At 38.3% G+C, this 10,582-nt stretch overlaps 1 protein-coding gene across 3 annotated transcripts in view; it reads right to left on the reverse strand.

Annotated features, from left to right (window-relative positions):
* The window catches only part of SULF1 (sulfatase 1), a 199,467-nt gene that overhangs the window by 72,411 nt on the left and 116,474 nt on the right, over positions 1–10,582 (reverse strand). For all 3 annotated transcript variants that reach the window (XM_017872747.1, XM_017872745.1, XM_017872746.1), the window contains 2 exons: positions 3,648–3,799; positions 1,038–1,207 (listed from right to left, as the gene is read on the reverse strand). In XM_017872747.1, the coding sequence (XP_017728236.1) occupies positions 1,038–1,207; positions 3,648–3,799 (322 nt within the window). The remainder of the gene's footprint in view (positions 1–1,037; positions 1,208–3,647; positions 3,800–10,582) is intronic.

Consider the following 10,582-nt stretch of genomic DNA (forward strand, 5'->3'; position numbering starts at 1 on the left):
AAAAAAAAAGAACATTTTATAAAACTTCTCTAGGGATGTATAGTGACCAGCAACTAGAGAGCCCACAGTATTTATTTACCCATCTACTTTCATAAGGTTCTTTCTGCCTGGAATCTTGGCTAATAACCAGTGTGGATGAAAAGAGATGATATTTAAGTACAAATAGATAAAGAACCAATTTTGGAGGTTTCACAACGTAGGAAACAGATACCAGTTTTCTGTTCCCTGTCTCCCTAATGGTTAGGCTTTCAGCAGACACAGAGCCAACTTCACTGCTCTGTGTGGAAGACTGAATATTGATGGCAAAGCTTGGGAAGAAATGGTGTCAACTGAGTGAACGACAAAATCATGTTCTTTGCTGCCAGAGCATCCAGATTTTTCCACCTTTGTCTGGTGAGAATTGTGGCACAGGACAGCTCTCTGTTCTGTCTCACCCCCTCATGCCATCAGCCCTCTCCCTTGTGCCTTCCCACCTCCCCCATCTCCAAGACTCTTGCCTCTTTTAAAAAAAATCAGATTATTTTAAAGCTGTGACCTGAGAAGCCCTCTTGGGCAAGACACTTAAGCTGCCTTCTGCAGGAATTCTAATTGCACATCTGCAGCAAAGCTGCTACAGTATTCGCCTGGAAAATAAACCCATGTTTCTATAACCAGACCAGGGGTCCCCACTGTGTAGCTATGAAAAGCATACTATTTGATCATCATTATTATTAGATCAGACACACGAATATTATTTAAGACAATGAAAGGAAACTCTTGTAAAACTTGCCCCCATTCACTGTATGTGTGTCTCTTCCTTTCTATTTAGCTACTTGTAAATGCTGGAAATGTGATTCCTCCTCAAACCACCCAGATAAGGCGCTTTCTTTCAGGCTCAGCGGCTCTGCCTATTTCATGGTCTGCACTTAAGTTATCCTTTCATGAAGGAAGCCTTGTGGATACACAGGGTGGAAGGAAACAGGGTAAAGGGGAGGAGTGGGGCGAGGAGAAAAGGGAAAGGCATGTTCGGCAGGTCGCAGGTTGAGTTTATTACTTACATGTGTTGGGAAGCATTGGGGTACAGTTTAGAAAACTGTGGGGCCGAGTCCTCGGGGCCGTGGGGCGCAGCATGGCTGATCACCATCATTACGGGCCTATGGGGATACATTCTCTTAGACATTTTGAAGTAATTAATGCTCTCGTTAGTGATTAAGTCTGTGAAGTAGTCCTGAAACATACATTTGACACAAAACAAAAATTACAAGAGGTGACATCATCAGATCACATTTGAATAACTGCTTTCCCCAGAAGCAATTCACTGCACGAAGTGGTAAGGTCTACAGCAGGAAGGAAAGCTGCACCTCCCAAGGCAGCCAAACATCTTCGATTATAGAGAAAATCAGCTGCCAGTTGTTTTCTAGGGTTGCTAGCTTGGTAACATGTGAAAAATGGGTTTTAAGTAATACACAACTTAGCAACGGGGGGAAAAAAAGTCAAGTCGTGTTTGCCCAAGATAATGATAAATATGGCAATAAAAGCACTAGAACACATGAAACACCAGATACATATTTCAGTCTCAGGTTTCATTGATGTAATTCCTTGGCAAAAAATTTAATTACTTTAAGGGCAGGAAACACCCACGCCCACTTCAAATTTACAGTTGCAGAACACACACACACGCATACACACACGCACACAAATACGCAAACACAAGAAAACATATTTTCTTCAAATGAAAAATCCACCTGTGGGAATTACAATAATCACTAATCAAAGCCATGGCCAAAATCCGGGAGCACAGGGAAAAGCTGTAACATTTGATCAGTTAATTTACTTGAAACACTTGAATAGGGAGCAGTTGATTTCCTGCAGATTATACTGTGTTAATTGCACAACTAAAGCAATACAGCTGCTGGGATTAGAGTCTGACTTGCTAATAAAATGACTTAACCCACAGTCAGGGGGGCTGATGCAGGTCTGTAAGAGGGAGGGAGGAAATGGAGTGAAAAGGAAAGAAAAGATGAAAACTGAAACCACCTGCTTCTTTTAAGTGTGTGTCATTGGCTTGGAGCTCCAGTATAAATTTTATTCAGAAAGTGTTTAGGCAATATTTGCAAATGTTGAAGGCTCCCAGGCACGGCTAATCACATGTTGTGGATTTAAGGACCAGAACAGCTGCAAAAGCAGTATCAGAGGGATGGTGTGTGTCACATGTCATTGTTAGGGCAAGTCTACAGGCTATCTCCTTCCTCTTCCAAAGGGGGTCTGTTTCATTCTTTTCCTCACTGAGAAAAGATATATATTCTTTTCAGACACAGTTGTCTTTGACACTTAATCAACTGTGATAATGAACAAGTTACGCTGATTTAGTATTTGGAGAGAATCTTGATTACTTTGCTCTCTTTAGGACAACAGGGAAAGAAAGGTTAATAACTTGAACAAGGAGCATGAAAAGCATCCCTACAGACAGCAAAGGAGAGCAGTGACAATTAGTGCACATGGTCTGCACCATTTGCATGCAATGATTGTATCCACAGCTGGGGATATGAACTAGGATGAGTGGTTGAGCCACTCTAGAATGCTTTTTTCTCATTTTTGCAAATAAGGATATTGCTCAAATTTGCCTCCAAGGTCTATGCTAACTTTTAACTTTCATGAGTTTGGAAGCCTATTAGCAATGTTTATAAATTCATTTGCATTCATTGTTTTCTAAAGGGTATGAAGGAGCTGGACTTACATCTATCTCCCATCAAGTCCCTTGTGCTCAAATCAGGCCAAGCAAAAAGACAGCAATATGCCAACATTAAATCAAGTTCTCTCCTTCCGATTTCTACCAAGTGATCTAGCCTGTTGGGAGAGGTTGCTAGATAGAGCAGATTCTCAGCTTCTTTTATATAAATGAAGAAGAGATGGGTATGGCTGGAAGGGAAGGGGATATTTTAGGCAAATTAGCAGGCTAAATTCAAAGATATTTTCCCCTTCATTCTTATGATTTGAAAAAAATTTAACTTACAGCTATCACAAAATCTTTGTGAATTTTTAAGTCAAAACTAGAACCTATTTGTCAAAGAACCATGGGACATTGATTTCAGTTTCTCTGAACTGATTTGAAAATCCTAGAATTGATAGCATTAGAGACTTTTGTGGACGCTTGCTGTGATAGGGCGGGTGTCCTTGTCACATATAAGCTTGGTCAGAACAGGAGTAAAAACAATGAATGTGGTTTTTCAACCTTTAATTATCATATTTATTTGCTCTTATGCTTATGCCTAAATCTGAAGCCACAGACAAAATATACTTTTGTCCCAATGAAAAGTAAAACAGTACAAGATGAACATTTGATTATGTGGACAAGTCCCTGGTTGGGTCCAGGGCAGCTGGGGGAACAAAAATTATTACAAGACAGAGCAGAGAATTCTGATTTCCTTGATGATACTTTCATCAAAGCCTGATTGCCTTTCATCCTAATGAGGGAAATCACTACACAAAGGCAGCGTTCCTTGGGAGTCTTTTCCTTGCCTAGAGTTTAAAATTACCTTAACATTTCTCATGCTAACATTGTGAGAACATAGAAAGCCAATCTTGTGGATAGTTTAACTCACTGAAAATGGCTTTTCCCCATTATGCACAAAGTAAATTGATGCAGTGTAAAAGTGCCTGAAAATTACCTTTGCATAATCAAATCCATGCTTTTCTTTGATGCCATTGCGACAAACAGTGTAATTATAGAAGCGAGAATTCTTGATTAATCCAAGCCATTCTCGCCACCCAGGGGGGATGTAGCTGCCATTATATTCATTGAGGTATTTTCCAAAAAAGGCTGCAGTGGGAAAAAAGAATTATTTTTTTCATGTAAAATGATTAATCCTAAATAAATGGATAAGTATAAAATTATGACTTGTAAAAGAGATGGTAAAACAAAAGTTGGCCTAGGTAATAGTGAATGCCAACATGACATTAGTGTAATACTCCAATCCTTTGGCAAAGTGACATAAACACATTTTTTAAAAATAAATAGAAGTAGTATCCAAGTACATGGATTACAGCTCAATGAAAGCATCATAATGATCACAGCACTCTGGGTGCATTTATTTCTTATGGTCCTACTGCAGTAAAATCAGGCTATGCCCTTTTGTTAAGTTGATGAAACAATCAGAGAAGTAGCGTGAGATTTGGAATGCAACCACCGGGCAAGTGTTGGAGAACTGAAAGTTCAGTCTTTGTGATAAGTTTTCTTACTATTTGAGAACTGTGAATTATAAAACACTATTGAAAAGCTTGTTTTGTTTTACATATCCAGAGAGTACAAATTTTCCAAACCAGGGAACCATGGTAAACTCCATTTTTATGGGATATGGTCAGGTTTTATATCACATGTATAGTATGTAATGGGTGTTTATGTTATGTGTATTTTGTGAGTGTATACATCTATTATTGATAATAAAAATTCTCTCAACATAAAGTTACTATATAGATTACTAATTTTCATAGAATTATAGTATAGTAGAAGTATATGTGTCATGAAGACAACATAGTTCACTAAAAAAGCCACTGGAAGGCCTTCACATTTATAACTTTATCATGTCACTTCCAAGAAAGACCACTGTGCCACAGGGCTGACTGGGTTTTTCTGAGAAGGTGAATAGAAATTTGGTCTTCTGCAAAAGATGATGACAGGAGAGGGGTACGGGAAGAAAAGAAGAAGCTGGGATTCGAGGAACAATATGGGTTCATTCTTGAAATGAAAAATACATTACAAACTAGCCGAATGGTAGTCATAAATGTATTGGAATACTTTTGAGAGAGAAAGAGGATGCTATTTGTAATTGTAATTACAGAAAATCTGGTATACACAAGCACGATTCTGGGTGAACTTAAATGTTTGGTCACTCTAGCCACACACATAGCTTTCCCTTCAAGTAGAAATGGCCAGAGAAAACTTTATTTTATATATATCTGTATAGGTATATGCATGTGTGCGTGTATGTATATATGTGTGTGTACACACAAACACACACCCCTATACATACATACACATATGTAGGCAAGTGTTAGTTTTTCTGATGTTATAAAGCTGTTGCCAGACGCCTTCCATGTCAAAGCCATTTCCTGGCTTCCTTAAACAGATTTTATAGGTGCCCTCGCTTACATCCATGGTAAAAAAAAAGTAGTTCCTGGAAGACTGGCTTGGGATAATAGAAACGAATTCTAGAACTAGATCACTTTATTGACATTGGTCTGAAAACACACATTCTGAATTTTAAACTTAATGTACATAATTTTGGTGTCTCTATGGGATAGCTATTTAGCTTGCTTTTGTCTTTGATATACAACTACAGATGGTCCCTGACCGATGATGGTTCAATTGAAGATTTTCACATTTATAGCGGTGTAAAATTGGTATGCATTCAGTACAGTACTCAATCAACCCTATGAGATATTCAGAACTTTATTACAAGCCTATTGGCTTTGTGTTCAATGATTTTGCCCAACTGCAGGCTAATATAAGTGTTCTGAGCACATTTAAGTTAGACTGGGCTAAGCTAAGCTCTGGTGTTCAGTAGGTTCGGTATATTAAACGCATTTTTGACTTACCGTATCTTCAACTTATGATGGGTTTATGGGGATGTGACCCCATCGTAAGTCAAGGAGCACCTGTACCTGTAGAATTCCTCCATCTGAATGTTTTACTTGCTTCCTAATGCCATTGCCTAAAATGGAATTACCGGTTTTCCCTTTCAGCTTTATTCCATTCCTCTGAATGGCATAATCACCCTCCATGAACCGTGCTTGGCCCTCCAGAGTCTCCTCTGCTTCCACCTGCTCCTGCATTCCCCTTACTGGGCAGTTGCCACCCCCTATTGGGTCTGCCTTGGAAACAGTGCTCAAATCCCTCCCACCATCCCTGGTAACTTGCCACCCCTCACAGATGCTCATGGTCTTACTGACTTTTCCAGCCAGGCTGGAGGGTTTTTCCACTCCGATTGCCACTGGTTGATCTTCCCAAGGACCTGCTCTGGTTACTTCACCCTCTTCTCGCAATCTCAGATAACCCTCACTGACTGCAGAATCAAGTGTACTCTGCTAGCTTGCCCTCAGAGTTACCTTGAGTTTGGACAAAATGCTGCCCTTTCCAATCCCATCTCCTATTTCTCTGTTAATCGTCCCTCTCTCCAGCTAATGTTTCCTCTATTTGCTCTCTGGTTCCCACCTCTATATTTTTGCTTGTGCAATTCCCTTTATTTGCTTCTTTATATATCAAGGCCAGAATAGATGCCATTTCACTCACAGTCTCTGTCTTAATTCCACAACACTGTCTTTGTGGTTCTAATGTCATCTTCCCTTTCTCCATTGTGGCATAGTCATATTCATGTAGAAGCTGAATATCTGCTAGACTATAAGCTTTTTGAGGGCAAACATTGCCTCTGCCTTGTCTCTGAGGCACTCTCCATCCTTGCACACAGTTCAGGGCTCCATTCTTTTTGTTTCTTGAACTTGGGTTCATGAACCCAATGTATTCTGGGGACTTTACTAGGTCTAGACTTTTAAAAATTTGTGATTTTGCTTGAATTATCTTTTTTATTTTTTTGAGATGGAGTCTCACCCTGTTGCCCAGGTTAGAGTACAGTGTTGTGATCTCAGCTCACTGCAACCTCTGCCTCCCAGGTTCAAGCGATTCTCCTGTCTCAGACTCCCAAGTAGCTAGGACTACAGGTGCATGCCACCACACCAGGCTAATTTTTTTTCTTTTTTTTTTTTTAAGTAGAGATGGGGTTTCACCATATTGGTCAGGTTGGTCTCGAACTCCTGACCTCAGGTGATTGATCCACCTGCCTAGGCCTCCCAGAGTGCTGGGATTACAGGCATGAGCCACCGCGCCCAGCCAAATTATCGTATTTTTTAAAGCTGATTTGGCCTTCAAAACATTTTCATAGAATAGAGCTGTAGAGTTTCCAAAATTGTTATTTCTTATTACATTATTTTTAAAAGAGTCTAGACTCCAGTCGGAGAAATATGGCAATGTTGAATGAATGTTTATTTGTTGACTCTGTGAATGAGTGAACCAACTAGGTCGTCAGTCAGCCAAGTGCCCACTGCTTAAGGATTCTGCCGGGGCATTGAGCAGGTTGATCAGTGTAGGGCAAAGTGTTAAAGGGTCTCACACCAGGTGACTCAGGATTTCTTTCTGCGCTGACTATGTGTAGTAGGAATTCTTCTAATGAGGAATTCCTGTCTTAGAGACGAACTGACCTTTTCACATAGAACCACAAGATGATTTTCCTTTTCCAACAAAATGCAGTATGACTTGGAGCCATAGGCAGCAGACCAAGGCCACACCCCACTAACGTTCAAAAGGGACTGTTTCCAAAAAGCTTGCACTTAACAACCTCAGGCCCCGTGCTTTCCTTGGCCTCCTCCTCATCCCTACGGGTTTATCCCACTTTTCTCTCCTTTTTTTTTTTTTCCAAAAAGGCAAAAAGCATAGTGATTGAGAATATAAACCCTAGAGCCAGCCTGCTTGGGTTCAAATTCTGGCCCTAATACTTGCTAGGGTATCCATCTACATTCAAGGTACGTAACTTCTCCCTCCCCCAACTACCCTTCTATAAAGCCACTGTGGTGATAATGATAATGGTGGCAGGATTGTTTAGAGGATTAAATGCATCAACACATATGTAAAGCACTGAAAACAGTGCCTGGCACAAAACAAGGGCTTGTGAAGTGCTCCTACAACTAATATTGTTATTAGCGTCACCATCATCAGTATCCTTTTGGCCCTGTCTTATAGTAAATGATTTTCTATTCTGCAGTGTAAGAAAATCTCACACTAGAGTTCTGCACTTGTGCCCTTGAAAATATCTCTTTGGAGGTTACATATTTTCTTCCCCACTACTATTTGTTTTATGGCAACGAACTTCTCCATTTGGCTTACATTTTCTGCTTAATTAGTTTTATTTTTTTTTTCTGCACTTTAAGTTACTTCATTGTTGGAGTTTTTTGTTTCCTCTCCCCACGTCATTCCTGCCCTTTCCTCATTGTTTTACTTTGTAGGATATTTTGTACTGTTTTCTACCCATTGCCATGGCATTCCCCTTTGACTTAATCCTTCCCTTATAAACTATTCCTTCAAGTCTTTTAATAGTCCTTGCTATTTGCTTCAGAACTCCCTCCAGGTTTTCGGTGTCTCTGTGTTAATGGAGCGTAAGAAATGTACTCAGTATTCCAGATGTGCACTTACCCATCACACTGATCCCAAGGCCGATGGGGGCCCCGGGTGTCAGGGTGCAGCACTGTTGGCCTCCAGTTGCTCTGGCCTTTTTGTTGCCTCACGACATTGAGACTCGTTTGTAATCACCCCTGGCCTCTTTCAACATGATGTTTCCTGGCGGCGCTCTGCAATTGATTATCTGGCCTGCTAATTATTTTCCTCCAGATGTATTAAATCTCTCCCTTCCTAAGGTGAATTTAGCTTTCTTGCCCATATTGCCGTTATGTCTACATGTAGGTTACATATAGTTCAACTTTTTTCTATCCTTCGGCATTGGCAATTCAATTCAACTCCTGCTACCTGAATACATCGCTGACATGCCATTCACCCATCCTCTTTTTTTTTGGACACCATTAAGCACTTCCCCTTCACAGCTGTTTAAGAAGGTGGTGGGGGTTGGAAGGCAGGGAGAAAGATCAGAAGACCTGATTGTAATTATTGTTGGCTTTAGGCCACGCTACTTCTGTCTAGGACAACCTGTTCCATAATGCTTAGAAAAATGTCCTGGAACTATCTGAAACCAAGGCATTTATTTTAAAGCCAGCAATAGTAACTAACCCGAAGATCTGATGCTGCAGAAAAGTCAAATCTTATTTAATGTATCAAAAGATATATTGAAATTTTAATCTATTTAATTGATAGACTTTGGGTTTCATGGTAGTAACTATAAATATAATTTTGAACCAAGTTAAAATTATGATTAATGTCAGTTTGTATACAGCAGTCTGGTTTCCCAAACCAGATTGTAAGTATAGTGAAGACAGGAATCTTACTTTAAATGTCTTCAACCCAATGTCTAGTATGTTCCAAGCACACTGTGGTTTAATAAACGTATGATGTATCTCATGTTTATGTACTTATCAAGAATCTACATCATAATAAAATTAAGAATATTAGTTTGTCTTACTTTAAGTGAACTCTATATTTAAAAACATCGTATATTAGAGAATAAATATACTTGCTATAAGTAACATAAATTTTGTAATGTAAAAGACAAAAAAATTTTGATCCAATATTGTATTTACCATTATTTGACATAATTTTCTTTTCAGAACTAAGGCCTATGATTTTGATTTATTACAAAAGAATTCTTCACAAAAAGATTTACTGCAGATGTCTACTAAATATTGTCCGTTCTACTTCAGTGACATGAGGTAGAATTCATGTGATTAAGATTTAACTCATACGTGATTTTATGTACCATGTGTTAGGATTGTAATTAGAATAATTGCACAATTGTTAAATGAATCAATATTATAATTACCATGAGTATAATAAAGTTATAACATACAGTAATTTCGGGCAAGAAAGAAAACTTAGGAATCACTCTAGGCCAATCTCTGCATCGTACAGATTGGAAAACTGGCCTGTCCAAGTCCTCATAACAAATCAAGGTAGAATATGATTCTGTGATCTTCTCGATTTTGCTTCAGTTTTTTTTGTTAAATACTTAATGCTATCTCTCAACCATGGATAATTATTTTTACCTTGAAACCTATGCCAGGTTTTATATTAATGTTGATATCCTCATAATAAATTTAAGTTAATTTTTTTGGAGCTGATTTCAGGCAGGATATTCATTTTGATGATAGATAATCCAATCTCATTCCTATTTCACTTGTCAGAATATGAAGTGCAGTAGACATGTTACTGCATTTTCCCCTTCTTGAACATTCAAGCTCTCATAGACTCATATTTTCCATGAGTAAAGTTAGAAAAATTTAGGCTATAGCCAGTCCAAAAATATGCCTCAGTTCTGAAAGAGAAAACTCATGTCATACAATGGTAAATATAATACTGGATTAATTTAATTCATTTAAATCCATGGATTCTGGACGCCTCCCAAAATAAGCCCCTTAGTAATTTGTCTTCTCTAAGTTATTTTACATAAAACTTACTCTCTAGATGGATATTTATGTATAGTACATACTTCAGTTTCCCTCATTATTTTTCTTAGGTTTGTAGCTAAATGTTCCAAATAATAAATTCATTATTAGGAAAACAATAAAATCTTTACACATTGACTTTATCCCTACTGGTTTAGTGTCTCATAAATAGTTACATTGGTTTAATACCTACCTACCAATTCTCTTAATTTTCTAAGATTCCTGCCACTTGTGTGTACTTATTTGTGTATTTTCAAATGGGTTTTTGTCCATGGTTGGATCAATAACTATTGTCATGAAGACATTTTTATTTCCTAATTGTCTGAGATACTGCAATATTTTCCCATCAAGGAAATTTAAATCATATATAAATAAATATAAATTTAAATCATAGAGATTTCTATCACTGCCATTTCAGTCTTTTTTTTTTTTTTTTTTTTTTTTTTTT

The sequence above is a fragment of the Rhinopithecus bieti genome, unplaced genomic scaffold, assembly GCF_001698545.2.
Source record: "Rhinopithecus bieti isolate Rb0 unplaced genomic scaffold, ASM169854v2 scaffold_6536, whole genome shotgun sequence".
In the NCBI taxonomy this organism is placed as follows: Eukaryota; Metazoa; Chordata; class Mammalia; order Primates; family Cercopithecidae; genus Rhinopithecus; species Rhinopithecus bieti.